Raw genomic sequence first — 20490 nt, forward strand, 5'->3', positions numbered from 1 at the left:
GACAAAGCTTTCTGTTAAGAGAGCTGTGTAAGCGAATTGGGATGTATCTTTTTAAAACAAATATTTATTGGCTGTGATACTTACTTTTCATTTATAAACTTTTTCTGGGCACCGGGGCAACATGCAAATTAGTTAGCCTTTGTAGGGCTGTACAGAGCTTATGCTCGTCTACAGAATTTCTCTGTAGATGCCCAAATGTGCAGGACTAAAACTACAGTATCATGATGCCCTGAGTTGATCCACACTACAGATAAGAGATGGCCCAATTTTTATGATGTAAAATTTCACTCGAATTACAAACTAAGAGCTGTCATTTTTACTTCCTTTCTGATACTTACCAATATAACATAAAACTTTTAGCGCCAACCTAAGACCACCACCGCCTTCTGTTTGTATAATGCACACCAGCTGGCATTTTTATTCTACAGCAGTTTTAATTCCTTAACAGGGATTTGTCAGTGGACTATAATGCACACATTGCATTTTTCTACTTTGCATATTTTGTGCTACTGAGCATGTGTGAAAGGATCTTGTACACGCTGATGGCTACAGGTTGCAGTACGTTCGGCTTCTGCACTATGTTCCTAAGTTGGAAGGCTGGTCAGATATTGAGGTTTCCTTCAGGTATATTTCTTACAATAATTTTTATTATAGAATGAACAACCTACTGAATTTCCCTGCAGGCAAGCCTCTGTCAACCACATTTAAAGCAACAGAGACAAGTGTGTAGACTGTTATCAACCACTCCTGGGAAGTTTTAAGAATCTGTTTTGGAGTCATAGAAAGCAGACTCCCTTCTGCCTTCTAGATTTTCAGGAGTGGAGATTTGTTGGCATTTATAGATCTCAGACTCAAGCATATGTGATAGGGTAAAGGCATGAAAATATCCTAAACAAATGCATCCTGTAGAGAGGGCTATTTAGCACAAAAGTATGGTTGGCTTTCACCCATTCGGACATTATGGAAATTGGTGGACAAATTCAGATAAGTGTACAGTCCCCTTAAAGGGACTCTCCAGTGCCAGGAAAACAGTTTTCCTGCCACTGCAGGTCCCCTCTCCCTCCCGCCTAGAGTGTCCCTTTAATCTTTGTAATGATCGCATTTGTCCACTACCTTCTGCAATACTGTTTCAAAACATCCAACCGTCTGAGACCTGATAATATTTTCGTGCTGAATGTGCAGTGTTTCAGCTTGAAATGTTGGATATACAGAGACTTCTGCAGTGGTGTAGTTACTCCCCCCTGCACTCATGAAGTAGACAGCCTTTAGCTGTTCCATACTGCCTAATGTTCTTTGCAAAAATTCTGTCCGCACTCTCTGTGCGCTGGCAACAGACTTATTTTGATGTGAAACCTGTATGACTGTGTGCGTGTGGATTGCGTACACACAGTCCAATACTCTGCTTGTTCCCTTCTTTAAAGTATCGCCTTCCCTCCACAACACTTGCCGCCTGCCTGACCCCACACCTCAACTTTTGTCACTTCCTTTAATTAATCCGTTCCAGCTCTCCGTCCATGTTCCTCTCGTTGCGACACTTCCCATGCATCCGAGGTCCAACAATGCGAAGTGCCACTATTTAAGCCATGTCAATTTTTCTCTACATGGGTTAACGACTAGCTTGGAGCCCTCTGATATTCCAAAGTGTCTCTCTATTATGGATCACAAAGAAAACCTTGAAACTGACATTTCTGTAGATTGTTCAACTTGTAAAAAGCAGAAATGCCTCTTATTTTTGCAGTTTTGTGTTTTTTCAAATAAAAAGATATTTATAGCCTGGTGACTTTTTGTTTAAAGAAGCACTCCATCATAACTAAAGCCCACTGTTTAAGAACAGATTCAAATCTTACTTAGAGTCCATATCTTGCAAAGGAGCTTCTGTTAGCTCCACTCAGCCAATGGACATGGTCTTATGTGTTTTTCATTCTTCTGGTAAAGCCAATCACAAACTATAGCACAAGTCGCATTGTACTGTAGTGGTTAATTCTTCATACCTAACAACCTGTGCAGTCATTTGCAAAAGGACCAGTGAACATTTTTAAAGGATGTTATAGTGTATATGCATACAGTACTTTGAATCGCAATAGATCATCAATTTAGGTAAGATTTTGGTGAAATTTGTATAGTTGGATCTTGAGAGAAACTTCATTGATGCTTTACCATTTTATTAATATTTTTTGCATTCCCACTCGACACATTTTATACTGTATGTTTTGTACTTTCACTAGTTACCATGTGATAAGGTCACCTGGTACTTTTTATATTTTAATTACTGTAGATGGCAATAACATGTTTTGCAAAGGTTGCATATTACACAATCTCATAGTGGATCGGTTTGTCTTTTTCTCCCTGATCTTTCTATTAACATTTTGGCTTTTCTAAAGCATTAATTCTGTGTATGTTGCTTCCTGATGTGTGCCTTGCAGTTTCTTATGTCTTTATGGCTTTTTATTAATGACCGCTTGTGCAAATGTCTGTTGTAAGTAGGTACTTAGGCTGTTGTAAAATTCAATGGCAACTAATTTCTATTTTCACGATCCATGACTCTTATATTTGAAGAGATTACCAAAAGCAACTACTGGCTCTTCGTGTAACATTTGCATTTTTATGTTTTAGAACTCCTCTGCAGCCTCACATGAAGAGAAAACAAAGAAACCCAAGAAAAAGCAGAAGAAACGCCGATCTAGATCTGATGGGAGGAAAGAGTCTGAGGATTACTGCTTTCGTTGTGATGATGGTGGTGAGCTAATCTTATGTGACCGGAAATTTTGCACAAAGGCGTATCACCTCTCTTGTCTGGATCTTGTCAAGCGGCCTTTTGGTAAGAGTTCAGCATAATCCTAATCTGTTAATCTGTGTTGCTGATGGATGTGTTTTTTAGAAGTGGGTCGGAAGCATATCCACTCCTTTGTAGAGGTGGACCTAAGCATATCTTGAATGAGTGGCTTGAGCATGTCTTCTTTGTTGCCACAATTTTTTTTCTTTGCCTCATATAAGCAAGTAGCTCTCTCAAAAAATTATTACATCCTGTGCTTCCAAGGTATTCAATCACACCCGAGCACTGGCCCTTATATCCTATATGTCAAGTATTGACAATTTGTATTCCTGCTCCTTGCATGACAGATAAAATAAGTCTCTTTATGACTTATTTCCCTGTGCTCGTGGGGAGACTTTGAAATTCTCCATAGTAGGACAGAGATGGAGCCATGTTTGACAAGCGGCTCTGATTTTCCTTATGTGATCGTTATGCAATATTGTTTTACACACTATCAGTCCTATACCTGTCAGCACCCCTCAACTTGGCATTGCTGTAATGTAATGTTGCCCTCTGACATTACTTATTCCCTAGCTAACCACATGTAATTTGTTTGCAGAATATAAACAAGCTATGGGTACTTTAGGGTTCTGGTTATTTTACACCATTTTTATTTTGACGTGCTTTTGTGATTACCAATGTACATTTCCTTAATTCTACTGAAGGCTACAATTACTGATATAAATGCTCATGTTACGTTTTCTTTTAGGGAAGTGGGAATGTCCTTGGCACCACTGTGACGTCTGTGGAAAGGCGTCCGTGACCTACTGTTCCTTATGCCCAAATTCCTTTTGTAAAAATCACTATAATGAAGAACTGTTTGAGAGAAATGCAGATGGACAGCTATGTTGCTTGGAACATGATCATGAAGAGTCCGTTTCAAGCAATGCTGTTGTAGTAAAAGCCAAGGAGCGTTCTAAAGCCAAGTATAAGAAGACGTCAAAAGCCAGATAGTCTAACTTCTATTTATCTAAGGGACTGTATTGCCAACATGTCTGTAAATATGCCTATTTGTGAATAAGGCCAGAAAGATATCATTTTTTCCATTTAATTTCTGTACAGCTAGCTTAAATATTTTCAATTCAGGACAAAATGTATTCACTGAGCCATACTCTGCAGCCAGCGCTGCATCTGCACTGATACTGAACTGTGACTGCCCACGGTTCTCAGAGAGTCAGGAGGTAAACCTTGAAACATTACTCGGCATTACACCCACCCTCTCATGCAAATGTATGGTATTAATACTACATGCAATACTGCAGATATTTCAGGTTTCAAAAACAAGACACTATTAGCTCCAGTTTACCAGTGCCTATGTATTTTATTTTAGTTGTATTTTATATAGTTCATACAAGCCTTTTGTGTAACCCTTTTCTTAATGAGGCATAGGTACTATAACGCAATATGTTAATTTTTATAGGTTCAGGGAGGGGGGTTCAAATCTGGAGTAGATTCTGTGAATGTGCAGCAATTGACGCACGCACAGTCTGTAGTGAGTCTTCAGAGCACCACTGGGGCAAGCAATATTATTGTTTTCTCCTCTGAGACTTGAGGGGCTAAAAGTGCATTTTTTTATTTTATTTTTTATTTTTTACATTTTTAGTGAAACCTATTTCATTGTTTTTACATGTGATTGCCTTACTGTTGACGATGAGTAAGACTTTCGATGTTGAGGTTTACATGTGTTCAGCTGAATCAGTGTGATCGTTTTACAAATGCACAGATGCTACCTCACATTATTGGGATAAAAATGAATGAATGTGGATTTAATAAGTGCTGCCAGAAGCACCTGCAATATGCTTGCAGAGCAAAAGCAGGCCATACCACTTTGTTAGAGTTCTATTTTCACTTCCTATAAACAAATCATTCTTAATGCTGCATTATGTCTAAAACACATCCTCCCTTGGAGGAAAAAAATCAGTAGTGATAAAAATAAGTAATCCAGGAACGTTGTATTTTATTTTTGTACTATCACATGTTCTATACATTGTGCTATCCAGGTTGCTAATAATCCACTAGAGTATCATTTACCTAGAAGATTTTCTGGATATTGCTGTAGCCCAGTCACTGTGCATAAGCAGTCCAACATACTTTGCAGGTTACCCAGAATGCATGGTCTGTGTGGACCAGCTTGCAGTTCTTGCCAGAACAGGCATACTCCTGCTATCCAGAAATGTAGCATTTAAGTACATGTATAACTTAAATGACACTTCAGCTGTATGCTTGCTAGCCCTCTGGAAGCACAGTGTAGAGAGAGCAAATTAGTTATGTTAACCGTTCATTTGAAGGGGCAGCAATTGGGAAGAAGTTGGGCTTATATGAAATTTCACAGTTTTGCTTTCCAACATCCTTATGGTCTTCAAAATAATTCTTAATATTTTAGGTAACTGCACTTACCACCAACCTGCATTCCCCCATCTGTGGCATTTGATTGAAGTTCAAAAGCCACAATTTTTAGAGATATCATTGCAGTAGACCTTTGGAAAGGTAATATTGTGACATTTCCTATATTGCCATGCTTTTGCACAGTTCTTGCCCTGTTATGATATTCTGTTTTTTTCCTTTGAGCTTTTTAAATGATCACTGTTTAAGTTTCACATAACCCCCAACCACAACTGCTTAAAATACTGTGTAAAGTAGTATTTTCTTCCATGCAATCTTTGTTAAAAGTATAATCTGTCTGTGTGATCTTGGATTATTTATCAATGCGTTCTGCAAGTTAGCACATCCTATGTGCCAAGATTTTGTATTCCTATTGAAATATTTGTTCTTTAAGATACAACTGTTAAGACCATTTTGAAACTTGATTACGTTTTAACCTTCTTGTGTATTACCTTTGTTTATACCACTTAACTCCTGTTCAACTTGTGAGAACTGATGCATTCTACAAAGTTTTCAGATCATCCTATTTGAACTTGGATTAAATCAGGTTGAAGTGTAACTGCTAAGGAAACAGGTGACTGTACAAGATAAAGAGTAAACAATAAATGAAGATCATTTTCAAGAAGCAAACTCTATGGTCATTACCAATATAGTGAATGTTGGATCACAAGAGAAACTGATGTCTTAAGCTATACCGTAGTTTAGACTACTCAACCCCAAACACAAAGTGTTCTTCTTGAACAAACAATCCTAAAGAATAACTGTTTTCAATAGTATTGTAATCATAAAGGAACACCATAGTGTCGGGAATACAAACCTGTATTCCTTACACTATAATGCTGGTGTGGCTGTTTAGATCTCTGGTACCGGTCCCACCATTTTTGATGATTTCAGCCAATCCAATGCTTTCCCACAGGAAAGCATCGGGAGGTTATTGCACATTTGTGGCAACACGCATCAGCATCTTCTCATAGAGATGCATTGATTTAATGCACCTCTATGTATGGAGACGCTAAACACCAATACTGCGCACTGACAAAGCACCTGACGTGGCCATCTGAGTATCTAGCCAGCAATTTAAACGTTGCCTTTTCTCTGAGAAGGTGGTGTTTACCGCGCTAAAGCTGCAGGGACAGGCTACATTAAGCTGTAGTGGATCTGGTGTCTATACTGTTTCTTTAAAGTAACTCCTTGCCCTCTTTTGTTTGTTTTTGTTTAAAAAAGTGTCTTAAATGCAGTTAATTTTTTATATATATATATTTTTTTAATACAACAAAGTAAAATGCCCTCTTTAAACAAACCTCTATCAGTTGCATCGGAGTCTTGTTTCCGAAGCCATACAACAGATCAAGATTTTTAAATTGATTACACAAGGTAATTACAGCATTGACCGGTTCACAATACTGCAAAGCTTGCCTTTGTCTCCATCCAGTGCATTTTTAGACTCTGCATTGAGTTGTTTAAACAATGTAATATGTGTATCAACAAACTGTGGCATCATAATTTAAATAACACCTCTGGTAGCTGGTCAGATCTGATGAAAATCATGGTAAAACAACTTACCTGTCTTAATGAATGCTCAAAGCTAATTCTGCCTTGAATAGACCTGTGTTGATCATTAGCAGGTCCATAATTGCCATCTTTTTGTATTTGGTTTAAAAAGAAAAAAAAGTTGCTTATGTGTCATTACTGCAACTTGCCGTTTAATTTTGTTTATATTATTGGAAAGCTCTTAAACTATATAAATCGCCTGAAAAGACCATGACCGTGAATTTTTCTTGTTTGCTTAAATTCTGTGTAGGGTAGCACAACGTTTTTTATTTTTTTTTGTACTCTAAACCTGCCTGCTAACAAATCATGTAAATGTTTGCCAAAACAACCTTGTAATTATTCTATGGCTAATGCTTCTTTAAAATCAATACAGACTGAGTCAAAATGTGTTGTGGGTAACTTATGTACACAATATTAGAGGTGCCGCTCATTTAAAGGATGGCTTTGTGTATAAAGCAATCTGTTCAGATACTTTGGCATTTCTGCTGAAAGGTGCAGTTTTGTGTAACTGGCTACTATAGTAAAGCATGCTCTAAGCATTTTAACTTGTGCTTATGAGCGGGCTTTGGTGGGGAAAAAGTGAGGCACTTCAACTACATGAAAAAGATAAAAAAAAAAAAAGAGTGCCCAACATAACTGCTATTGGCTTGTAGTGGTTATTATGCCGACATCCATTTAATCTAGCATTTTACCAAGTATTGAACCAAAAACTCTAGTTTAATTTAAGGGTAGTGTTTCTTAATATTCAAAGACAAATTGGTGGCATTAGGAATCTGAGTCACATTAAAACTTATCGATAAGTGGTGACAAATTTTCCTTTAAAGGGAATTTCCAAGAGCCACCCTGACAGATGCCTATGGCTACATTCAGTGTTTCACAGCAGGATAAGGTGCATACCTCTGTAAAATAAAGCACAGTCAATGCAGTTCTCGTTTATTGATTGATAACCTCAGCCAGTGAGCGTGGTCAATCATGGGCTTGTTTCTGGCTATAGAGCAATCTTGCTTGAAAATACCAGGTCCAGGGTATGCAGCCACAAGCAACCTACCCAGGTAAGTTTTCAAACCATGCTTGAAAACCCCCAAGCACTGGAATAACTAAAGTTGAACAGTTTTTTTTTTTTAAAACTTTTATAATAGGACAACTGTAAAAATGTAAATAACTGATGATTGGGGAAGGCAGCCATTTAGCTTGTTACATTCCATGGCAGAAGGATCTCTGTGCTGCTGCTCTGCCTTCCTGCACGAGATCGATAATCCCATGTTACGCCCATAAGAAAGCCATTAGGAGGCTAGTGCGTACATGCAGCAAAATGCTACACAGCACTAATGAAATGCTCTGTTAGTCATTTGATCTAGAACTGTTTAACTGTGAAAGTGTTTTAAACACAGCCACTAAAAGGAGTGTGAACCCTACATTGAAAAGCTTGGCATTCCTTTCAGTGTTTTCAGTTGCTGGGTTACTAAATCAGACCATCTTGTAATAGCAATTAGTGGGCAAGTATGTACTGTGAGACAGAGGCTGGTCCAAGAACAAAGTGTGAAAATAAGGGGGAGAGGCTGGCTTATGCAGCATAAAGTTTTATTTTGAAGAAACAGGTTCAGGAACACAAAACTAGCATTTAGGTAGTTGTCCCCCTCTTAAAAGGTAATCAGTAAAGTTTAAAAATCTTGTTTTTCATTTTGTGTTGTCTGCTGGTGTTGGCCCTGCCCCCGAGCTGCATCTTTTCCTATAGGGCAGCGTTTCCCAATTGGGGTTCCGCCAAAAGTTTAAAAAATAAAATGGGGGCGGGTGGCGTGGGAGCAGTGAACGCCCTTGTGTGCACAGCAGTGATGCTGAAGCCGGAATATGATATCACTCTGGCATCACTAAGAGGTGCAGGAGGGAGCTGAGCAGGGAGATCGTGCCAGCCACTCAGCAGCCCCACTGGACCACAGGGAGCGCTAGCCAGCAACCCCACAGGGACTCCATGCCAGCACTCCTAAAGGGTGGGGGGGCTGGGTGGAGTAAAATGTTAAAAAAAATAATTGTATGTCGGTCATTGAGAGTGTAAGTCAAAGAGTATTTGTGTATCTGCGTGTATGTCACTGTATCAATGGGTGTGTATATAAGTTGTGTATTTGTGACTCAAGATGTATGTATCTGCATTAGATACACACTGGCGCATATAAACACAGATATACACACTGAAACAGATACACACCGATACATACTGAGTATCAGATGCAGAGCGTGGAGACATTGAACAGTAGTGCCCAAGGAAGCACCTCCTGTAACCAGCTGAGGAGTGGTCACTGGAGGTGTCCCTATCGGGGCAATGTAACCACTGCCTTCTCTCTGAAAGAAAGGAGAAAATAAGTTTGCATGAAAATGCCTGCCGGGGATGATTATACTCACCAGAACACATACAGCTTTACAGAGTTGTTCTGGTGACTATAGTCTGAGCAGAACTGAGCTGTGACAAAAAGCATCTTAGAAAAACACATTAGAAATGGTAACTTCACATCTATCATACTATTTTCAATACCTTCTTTAAAACAAAGACCATTTAAAATATTTATTTAACATTTGGGTTAGAAAACCACTAGATATAGACAAAGGCCAAGTGGGCAGATAATCTACCAGGCCAGTGCAAGTTTATATTGATGAAGGGGAGCCCGGCGGATGTACAGACCAAGTATTAGTCTTGTGAGCCTGGCTTGTCTGAGCATTGCATGGGTTACCAAGGCATACTGATACTGCATAGTAACAGGGCTCACAAAAATAACACACTCTGCGCTTTAGTGACTCACTTCCCTGAGTGCAGACACCTAGTCACCAGGAATCATCGCCATTCCCCCCCTCCCTGGTTATAAAGAAAAAACGTTAGATTAATGAAGCAGTTATGGTGCATAGATCATGCCTCTGAAGTTTTACTGCTCAATTATCTGCCATGTAGGAGTGAACACTTATTTCTGTTTATTCAGCCCTAGCCACACCTCCACGGAAACAATGATTTTACTTTCAATCAGATGTTACTTTAATAAATAGGCCCCTGTGGGGTCTAGCAAGCTATTAACAGAAGGAGATGAAGTGTAAACCTTAGATGACTCTTTACAGGAAGTGTTTAGACTGTGCAAATCACATACAGGGAGATGTGACTAGGGCTGCATAAACAAAGTGATTTAACTCAAATAGCAGAAAATAGAGCAGTGAGACTACCGCAGCATGATCTTTAGTCACCAAAACAAGTTTAGCACAATGAAGCAGTTTTGGTGTATAGTGTCCCTTTAATGATCCTAACTAGATACAGATGATCCTCACTGAGGACGTGCTAGAGAGGTGGTCTCCGTTCGAACATAAGCCAGCTCCCTAGTGCAGGGAAAAATTATGTTGGGGAAAAATTCCCTAAACATAGACCAGCTCAGTCATTTGGGGAATCCCTCAAATTTCCACTCTAGAGAGCTGGTCTTAAGTTGCTAAGTGAGGACTACCTGTATACATTTAAATACATTTTTGGATTGGAAGACAGACTGACACGATCTCTCTCCCTCTCTAAAATGCTATAGTGTTCCTTTAACAATCCTGGACAAATCAAAGCATTGCTTGCAATTCAAAACGTCACCAACATTAGTTCACCATACAGTCTCTTCATAGACAATGTTCACAAGATGGGTTGTTTAACCAAATTCTGAATTTTATCAAATTAAATCCAAAACGGCAAAACCCAGGAGAAAATAAACAAGTTGAGGCTTCATTGTTGGCGGAGTTGAAGAATTTTTGCTGCAGGTTTTCAATTTGGATTTAAATTAGCTAATATATTTAGAGTTTAGTAAATAGAAGTTGTGTATTTCATGGTTGACCATATATCTATATTCCCCCTTCTCTCTCCCCCACTGCCCCCCTCCAATTTTCCTATACCTCACTCAAATATCACTACCACGAAGTAGCTACTCATTCTCCCTTGCCCCTCAGCAAGCAAGGCATTCCCCACCCCCCCATCCCTCTCTTTGCTTCCCCAAATACAGGCCCCCTCCTGGATGGTCAAGTTACCAATAAGGACATTTGAACACCTACTAAAGCTAAAGATTAGGGGAATGACTCAAAAGGAGTCACAAACAAGCGCTGTGGCTGAAATCCAGCCGATTGCCACAGACAATATTTTAGGATAGGGGCCCCCGCGAATGATACGACAGATGGATTGCAGCCAAAGTGGATGTGGGGGAGGCGATGGGCAAGGGAGGGAAAGCGGACAGGGGATATTGAGGGTCCCCAGGCTGGGCTAGTGATGTGGTTGGAGATGACATTACACATCTAGCATTTCTTTACTCCAGGTACCAGGACCACTTCAAATCAGTGTCACAGTCGGGGGTCTTTGAAAATTATGCAGACCCTACAAGGTGACAGATCCACTTTAAGATATACATAAAACATTAGTAAATAGATCTCTACATGATCTGTTGTAGAGGCGTTTCTTCATTGTTGTGGCAGACACAAATAGGTCTATTCTGCCAACTGCAGCGATTATGTAGACGTTTACATCAGTTTATAGAATTTTCAGAATGTACACTATAAGCGTACTTAAACATGGGCAGGTTTTTCACCAGCTCTCTCTGTACAGGTAAGACTTGTCATGTGATCGATAATGTCATACGTCTCCATTTGACGACTTCTAAACAAATTAACAAGGAATTTAAATTCTGTACGTATATAGACAGTGCGAGAGGTGGAGAGAGAATTTAAACAGGTATATGAAAGCCATAAAGTTTTATTTTACATATGACTGTACACTATGTATAACAGTTCTGTTTTATAAATCACATTGTAATCTTAAATATCCTTGGACTGTACAATGCAAATCAAAAAAAACTAACATATTTACAAAACTGGAAATTAGGTCCTTACAAGCTACCATCCAGCATACACTGGCTCGGAGTCGTACTTTACATACATTGAACCTGGCGAATTTTGCTCACCAATCAAGGGAGTTCGAGAACTGTCAGTTTGGGTTCTGATGGGTCCGACGTAGAAAGGTCTTTGAGGTAAAAAGATTCTTATTCTATTAAGAATCCGACGATCACGATAGCATATAATGCCAGCACAAATAACTAATCCAACTGTAAGAAACGGGAGAGAAAACAAAATAAATACAAAACAAAAATAGTTATGTAGTATTTATGGTTTTATTGGGTTAATTTGCTAAATTTTACTAAAGTGCAAATTGTGTTCTAGTAATACATGGTAACTAAAAATAAAATAAAAAGGCTTTCTAAATACAATTTAAAGCAGTGTTTGAGTGCATTAGGAATTTACATTCTTTACGTTGATGGGATACATAACATACCTACGAATGCGGTTATCAAAGTAGACTTGTACCTGAATATTGGAACAATGATAAACCACCAAACCATACTTCAATGCTTTCCTAAATCTACAAGGATTTCAACACTGTTATCTGATTCTACCGTTAAAATGTTTTTTCCTTGGACACTAAAGATGTGATCTCAATCTTCTGCACCTTAAAGAGAAGATATAGTTCTGAAAATAAGTTTGTTTTTTTAAATCCCCCCCTTTCCCAAAAATTAAAGGACCACTATAGTGCCCTGAGGGTGCCCCCACCCTCAGGGACCCCTCCTGCCGGGCTCTGGGGAGAGTAAAGGGTTAAAACTTTCCTTTATTCCAGCGCCTGGCAGGGAGCTCTCCTCCGCCTCCGATCCTCCCTTTCGGCTGAATGCGCATGCGCGACAACAGCTGCGCGCGCATTCAGCCGGTCTCATATGGACGCTTGCGTGCTCTTACTGATTTTCACAGTGAGAATCACGCAAGCGCCTCTAGCGGCTGTCAGTGAGACAGCCACTAGAGAATTTGGAGGCTGGATTAACCCTGTTATAAACATAGCAGTTTCTCTGAAACTATGTTTATAAAAAAAAAAAGTTAATCCTAGCTAGACCTGGCACCCAGACCACTTCATTAAGCTGAAGTGGTCTGGGGTGCCTAGAGTGGCCCTTTAAAAAAAAGTTGTGCTAAGTGTTATGTTTAAGGCCAAAGTCAAGGTCTTTGCAGGACTCCTGCTCCTATTTTGTCATCATAGCTGTTCAATCTTGCTCATTTTCTCATCCAATCAAATGTGTCTCAGAGAAACATTGTGGACGAGAAGTGCATCAAATACTTCTCACAGGGGAAGCACCATCTGGTAGTGGTCTTCCTAATGGCCACTAGAGGTGTGTTTAGCACTGCAATATAAAAGGCATTGTCGTATCTCCAAAATGGCAATATTTTGGATTGGAGGACCAAAACGACAGGGCCACATCACCCACACCACTTCATTGAGATGAATTGGTCTGGATGAGTATAGTGGTCCTGTAATTTAGATCTGTCACTTACTTCTAATATCTTCCTATAAACAAGCAGCCATCTCTACAGCCCAGTCGTGGTGCCGGGATAGAACCTACTTTATTTCCATCATTCAAAGATATATTGTCAGAGGGGAAAAGTAGAATTCCCATTGTCTAGTACAAACGGCACATATACATATAATAAAAAAAAAAACTTACGCGACACAGTTAGCATTAGCAGTGCAAAGCTGAGAGTTGACCACACACAAGTATCTCCCGATTTACTCAAGAAGGTTTCCATGCAGTAACGTGGCGCAGTGCTTCCTTCTGGGCAGAATGCGTCCTCAGGACATGCAATGGGACTAATATCAGGGCTCTGGGTAAGGGAACATGGATTTTATTTTAGCCTTGTGGCAATATTAAATAGCTTCTATAGTTAAGTTCTAAGATATACAAAAACACATCTTACCACCTCCACTGCAATAACTCCTTACATGAACTATCAGCTTAAAAGGAACACTTCCGGCACCATAATTGCACTGAGGTTGTTATGGTGCCCGGATGTCTCGGGTGCCGTTTTACCTTAAGGGAATATACTGTTTAACACCAAAGTAGTTTAAATGATGCCTGTCTCCTCTGTCCTCCTAATTCAGGCAAGTCCTCAGCTTCCCATTGAGAAGACTGTGTGAGGAAGGAACATACCTTTCTCCGACAGTTTTCTCAATGGGAATACTAGTCATTGGCTGAGACAGTCAGCTGACATTGAAGTCTAATGAATAGTTAAATCCCAGAGTGTTCCTTAAAAGGTACTACAAGCATCATAACCACTACAACTCTGGCAAATCCATACCTCAGCCAGCTAACCAATAAAATCTGAGTTAAACCCAGTTGTGCAGGGCTTAGCTCATTGGCTGCGAGCAATCAGCTTAAGTCAGAAGAACCAATGGAAGATCCTGCGTAGGAGCTTCCAGCTCTTAGGTGGAGGTAGTGAAGATGGGGAGTGGTGCCCAGGAGACCCCAGGTAACAGATCAAACTACTCTAAAAAATGGTTTGACTCCTTCCTTACCGTGGGGGTTGGCGAGGGAAGTAACAAGGCACCATTTTAGTTGTTATGGTGCTTGGAGTGTTTAAGTTAGTTTGGAAATAAGGCAAACTAACATCTACAGCTCAGTGTAGGTACTTGTTACCTTCCAAGGTTTAGGTTTGTGTTTTTTTGTCAAACCAGTTGAGTTGTGTGACAAGAAATAGGTTAGCGCACTATGTACACTATGAGCTGGACAAACCATTACAAATTATGTTTAGATACACTAAAAAGTGCCCAAAATGATTAGGTAATGCTGTAGCACAGTCTGTGGTCCCCCAGACAGCTATACAATCTTGGAAGGAGGTACGTGACTGCATTTCTTTACTCACAAACGTGAGACTTGACCCGTCCATTGACATAGCTTTATTTGGCATGCGCTATTCAAATGCCTCAAATTATTACAAATATATTCCGATGTGTTGGCTGTGGCGAGAAAGTCCGCTCTACATCACTGTATACATACGAAGACCCAGACTCTTCCTCTTCTGAAATGTAATTACATCACGCTTGCAGAATTAACGGGCTGAAAGTTTGTTTCATACAATATAAAATATCCACACTTCACCAGTATACATCCTCCACACAGGTTCTGTACACACACTTATTGCTTTAACCAAATGGACTTACAGGACAATAGTGAGCTGCAGGACACATTTCACAACGTTCCGCACCCCATTTGTCCTGATATTCACCATCTCGACAGTACACACAAAAAAGTTGTCCGGGTCCTTTAGATGTTCCTGCATAAAACAAAAAGTATGGTACATCAGATTCTAGATGTTGCATCCTTTGGCCCAACATTTAATACCCTCCACAACGTACAGTAAGGGTCACTAGTCTGTCCCCTGCCAAGTAGGTCTTCCTTCGTCCTGGACAACAAAATGTGGAGGAAGTAGTGTGGCCATACATTAACCCCTTACCTCCCAGTAAGATGGTCAAATGGATCGCACATTTTTATTATTGACATTAGTTAAATATTTATCAGATTTAGAGAGACCTAACCAGCTCTTTCAGTGTGAGCTCCTACTCAGAGATCTCGGCATACATTAGTTTAAATACAGAGCCTCACTGGAGAGCAGCCCATCACAATGCTTTCTGTAATGGCACTGTGAGTGTTAGTATGGGGTCTGTGTGTTTGTGAAAAGCCAGCATATATTTTGTACATTGATTTGGTGTCGATTACAGCTGTTAAACAGTGACAAATTAAAACACTTTGTGGATCTTCTTACTGCCCTACGAACGCAATTCAGTTTAGGAGCTAGAGCAGTTTCTCTGCTCGCTAGAAAAACGACGGGCCAATGTTGCAATTTGCATTAGAAGATTCAATCAAAAATAAACTCTTCTGTTTCAGCTTACTTTGCATACGAGTAATTCAGTAGAACACAGGAAAATGCAGAAAAGGAAGTGAAAACTTAAGAAACAGGTGCTCATTCAGAGTCTAAGACCTTTGTTGGTTTAAATTCAGCATATCGCTTTATATTTAATAGGAGCGATAAGATTTGCTGTATTGGTGCCAACAACTTTTTCCACCCAGTATAATCTACAAGTACGGAAGCATTGTCTTCACACAGACTAGTAATAATATATTTACTATAACATATAATATAAGTAAGTGGACAAACTGCAATTGAAATATATTCTACTGAAAATTAAATTGTTATTGCAAAGTGATTTCAGTCTGCAGTCCAAATGCATTCATAGTCTGAAATATACAGATCAGTATGTTAGAATACTGGTATAAGTAGAGAGCGTCTTTGTTTGAGGTTTACTAAAATGCTGCCCAATTAATCAATGTATGTGTTAACATGAATGGAAGAAATTGGCACTAATTCAACTTCAGACAGACCTAAGTTGATGATGACCACTGTACAAGTCACATTCACAAGACTGCATAACTATTAACTGCCCCGTAAAAGACTCCAATTTTGCTCGTAGTTGTTCAATATCAGCTGTGTGTGGATTATGGACTTATATACATTTTAGCTGTATGGTAGCATATCTTGCAGAACCCCCCCCCCCCCCCCCCCAATGAGCATTTGAGGTTTGTTGCATATTCTTAATTTATCCATTTCTAGTGTGAACTATAGTTCGGTTTGAGGTTATAACTTTGAGCAGTTACAGCTGAAATGTTTTTCAAGGGACACTGTAGGCACCCAGACCACTTCAGCTCAAGTCCTTTAACCCTGCAATAGTAATTATTGCAGTTATTGAGAAACTGCAATAATAACTATCCAGATTTAACTCCACCTTTTAGTGGCTGTCTACCAGACAGCCACTAGTGGGCCTACTGGTTTAAAATGGACATTTGGTCCGTTATTTTACGCTGGACATCCTCACGCTCTGCATGAGGACCTCCAGCATCTGTTTTTTTCCCCCATAGGAAAGCATTGAATAAATAGGCTTTTCCATAGGGAAATCCCAATGCTAGTGCGCCATTGGAGGAGCGTGAGCGGAGCCTGACCCAGGGACATTCAGCGCTGGATTCAGGTAAGCCCTGCAGGAATCTATAGTGCCAGAAAAACGGCTTTGTTTTCCTGGCACTATAGAGTCCCTTTAAAGGGTTACTCAAAACACCATGACCACTTCAAGTCACTAAAGTGTCTATGGTGCTTAGAGTCTATATACAGGATTTCATTATGAAACACGTCACATACAGAGGTAAACCCCTTTTGCAGCTGGAGGTGTAACTCCACCTCCGGCAGAGTCATTAGGGCATCATAAGCCAGCCGGGAACTCTTTTTGAGGTCACTTCTGTGCATATTTATATAAACACTCATTCATAGGCTGAGCGTAATCGGCTGACGCTCTAAGTCATTGAATGGTGACAAAATTGGCATCTAGTTGCTGCAGTACTGCTAGATCCGGACATTCTTAACTAGGCACCAAGTGGAGACCCAAGTCAAAAGGGATAATTTTTGCACAACAGTCCAAACCATTATTGCGGCATGGGGCCAGGGTACTGTGACGTCAGAGTACTGTGACGGTAGTCACTGTTACTGGGTAGGGAAGACAGGCACTATGTGTGGGTCCCCAGATTCTTTTTGTGTTTTGGTCACCCTGTGCCCATTATTGGTGCAGGCCTGCAGGGTATGTTAAATGTATTACTTGTCTGTGCCTCTCTCCCTCAACTTTTTTTCTATCCTATTGTTTCCCCAGCAGGGCTTTGTCCCAGGGACACAGCCAGACCAGTTTAAACTAGCTGCTTTGTCCCTCCTCAATCTCCCATCAGCCCTTGCTATTGTTTGACCCCACCCTTCCTTGCACTATAATACTCTATGCACCATTGTATGTAAATGAGGCTGTTGGGGGCTTAAAATGTGTGTGCTAGGTCTAGTAAAGTTAGTTGTGGCGTTAACCTTCACTAAGTGTAGTCTGGTGTTTGGTTCAAGGTGGAAAAGGCTCTTAGTGATCCCAGTCAAGCCTCGGCAACTGGGTCTGAAGTGCTTCAGGGTCCCTGATAGCTACGAGGAAGCGGACTTGGTGGAGGTACTCGGTCAGAGTGTTGGGGCTCTGTCACAGGTACTATAGTGGTTATCATGCTTGGAGTAACGCTTTAAGGGCCTGCAATGCTCCTTCGTATGCTCTGATGAATTCTGCATGATTAAACAGTAAATCTACTGTTGGATATCTAAAATATTGTCCACCGAACCAGTGTTTGCAAGATTGTGAGATCTCATGAGTAAAAGAAAATGGCAGATTACGTAGTTACGTATGGATAACGTCGTCAACCCGCGCATTTCAACAGAGTAAATAGAAGAAATTACCTGGAAGACATAGACTGCACTCTGGAGAACCTGCATTTACAGCTTCCTGACCATTTGGACAAACCGTACAGCTGGTACATGTGGTCACGCTATGGAAAGAGATCACAGGACAATAGATACAGCTATCACAGTGCAATGTGCATTCATATCATCAGTTCTGTAAAATAACAGTAGTGTTAAAAATAAAATCTGCCTGAAGTATTAGAACGGTTATGATCAGTTTTTGAAACAAAAAAATAAAACTGACTATTTCCAAACTCCCCCTTACACCCACACAAAAAAAAAATCATCATGTCTTTTTTTACAAGCATGGACGGATGCAGTTAGCCTGTGATATGGACACATTTTCTGTGTGCCGAGGATTATTCGGATTGGTAACAAGGGAACCCAGGGATCAATCTGTACCTAGTTGCCCCAGACGGATTTGATGATGTCAATGTAGCACTGAAAGTCAGCGCTGCATCCAGCCCTTTAAATCTACTGAGGAATCCATGAGTGATGGCGCTCAACCATGGTGATTATCTATGTGCAAAATGCTTAAGGGACACCCTGAAAAAAAAGGCTCCTGCCATGTCCCAATGCCATTTGGATGGAGCTGGACAGTTGCACAGCATCGATCAGAGTGTAATGGGCATTGAATCTGCAGTATGACATGATATATACCCCGTCATACTGAACACAACCAGTAGATGTCGGCAACACACCACTTTCTACAGTTTTTAGCTTAGAATTTCCTTTGCCAATATCAATACTGATGGTAGCAGTGGGAAACCCTTTGGATTAGGGATTAAGATTAGGTTTAGGATTAGCATTAGAATTAAGTTTCAGATTAGGGTTTGGGTTAACAGGAGAATCCCCCACATCTTTACTGCAATATTTAGCAGAAATTGGCTAAATGTAAAAAGTGTCAGAATACCCTCAGGTTAATAGTCGGTGATGTCTACTTTATATAAATATATACTTTCGTGTGGCAATTGTGTTTCCTGTGATTGCAATTAAATTTGGAAGACAAACATACCTAATTTTAAAATCGCTCATCATTGAAATTGTAGGTTACTCTATTTTTGGTAGTTACAGGTCACAAAAAAAATTAAATCCTATACATCTAATGTACTTTATAAAATCAGGACAAATACATGACTTTATTTTGAGTTACTTTTGCATTAATCAGGCACACATTTAAATCATAAATGAGAATTTATATGTGTACCCTGATAAGCCACAACATTAAAACAACCTGGCCAATACCGTGTACGTTCCCCTCGCTCTGACTCCACAAGACCTCTGAACATGTCCTGTGGTAACTGGCACCAAGACATTAGCAGCCGATCCTTTAAGTCCTGCAAGTTGCAAAGTGGGGCCTCCATTTATCAGATTTTTTTTTTGTTCCAGCACATCCCACAAATGCTCAATCAGATTGAGATCTGCGGAATTTGGAGGCCAAGGCAACAGCCTGAACTCTGTAATGCTCCTCAAACTATTCCTGAACAATTTTGGCAGGGTGCATTTTTTCTGTTGAAAGATGCCACTGCCATAAAGGGGTGTACATGGTCTACAACAATCTCTAGGCAGGTGGGACGTGTCAAAATAACACCCACATGCCGAATAAGTGTCAAAACTTGCGCCCAATCTCGCTCCTAGATACAGACACAAAAATCTTAGCCAAAGTTTTTGCTAATAGACTGGCGCCGATAGTTCCTACCCTGGTACACGCAGACCAGGTGGGATTCGTGAGAGGTAGACAGGGGCGGATGGAGTAAGAAAGGTGCTGGACCTGCTGGGTGGACTGCGGGGGGGAAGCGAGCCGAGTGTGGTTGTGTCGTTAGATGCAGAAAAAGCTTTCGACCGGCTTCACTGGCCCTTCCTCCGCGCGGTCCTAGGGAGATTTGGGTTCCCCCCACGGTTCAAATCATTGGTGGAGGCATTGTACTCCTGCCCCTCTGCGAAAGTGGTAAATGGGGGCTTTTTCTCGGATACTTTTGAAATCTCAAATGGGTCTAGGCAGGGATGCCCCCTGTCGCCAATACTATATATACTCGCCCTAGAACCGCTCACACACCTAATCAGGAACGACCCCCTGATACAGGGAATTAAAGTAAAAAATGAAGAATATAAGATAACACTATTTGCGGATGACATCCTCCTTACACTACAAAACCCACGCACTTCCCTAACGACATTACATAATTTGATACATCAATATGGGCAATGCTCATACTATAAATTGAACATTAACAAAACACAGGCGATGAGCATTGATATACCCCCACCTCAGTTGAAGGACCTCAAAGGGAAATTTAAATTCGACTGGTGCACGGATAAGATTAAATTCTTAGGGATAGCTCTAACTAAAACAATAACAGGAATCTATAAGGCCAACCATGTGCCACTTTTGGCGGAACTGAAAAATCTGATACACAGCTGGAGGGGGAAGTTTATCTCGTGGATGGGCAGAATAGCCACTGTAAAGATGCTTCTACTTCCACGGCTGCAATACCTTTTTCGAAACATCCCGCTGGCACTCCCAAAACATTATCTAGATGAAGTACAAAGAATGATATCCTCGTTTATATGGAATAAGG

General features: G+C 40.4%; 2 protein-coding genes across 3 annotated transcripts in view; one reads left to right on the forward strand and one right to left on the reverse strand.

Annotated features, from left to right (window-relative positions):
- The window catches only part of NSD2 (nuclear receptor binding SET domain protein 2), a 69283-nt gene extending 63370 nt beyond the window's left edge, over positions 1–5913 (forward strand). For both annotated transcript variants that reach the window (XM_063457675.1, XM_063457676.1), the window contains 2 exons: positions 2614–2818; positions 3522–5913. In XM_063457675.1, the coding sequence (XP_063313745.1) occupies positions 2614–2818; positions 3522–3766 (450 nt within the window). In that variant the 3' untranslated portion in view covers positions 3767–5913. The remainder of the gene's footprint in view (positions 1–2613; positions 2819–3521) is intronic.
- Positions 5914–11619: 5706 nt separating this feature from the next.
- LOC134615340 (multiple epidermal growth factor-like domains protein 11) overlaps positions 11620–20490 on the reverse strand; it is a 35928-nt gene continuing 27057 nt past the window's right edge. The window contains exons 6-9 of the mRNA XM_063459845.1: positions 17909–17997; positions 14772–14884; positions 13279–13435; positions 11620–11841 (exon numbers count right to left, since the gene is read on the reverse strand). Of these exons, the coding sequence (XP_063315915.1) occupies positions 11633–11841; positions 13279–13435; positions 14772–14884; positions 17909–17997 (568 nt within the window). The 3' untranslated portion in view covers positions 11620–11632. The remainder of the gene's footprint in view (positions 11842–13278; positions 13436–14771; positions 14885–17908; positions 17998–20490) is intronic.

The sequence above is a fragment of the Pelobates fuscus genome, chromosome 6 (assembly GCF_036172605.1).
Source record: "Pelobates fuscus isolate aPelFus1 chromosome 6, aPelFus1.pri, whole genome shotgun sequence".
Taxonomy (NCBI): Eukaryota; Metazoa; Chordata; class Amphibia; order Anura; family Pelobatidae; genus Pelobates; species Pelobates fuscus.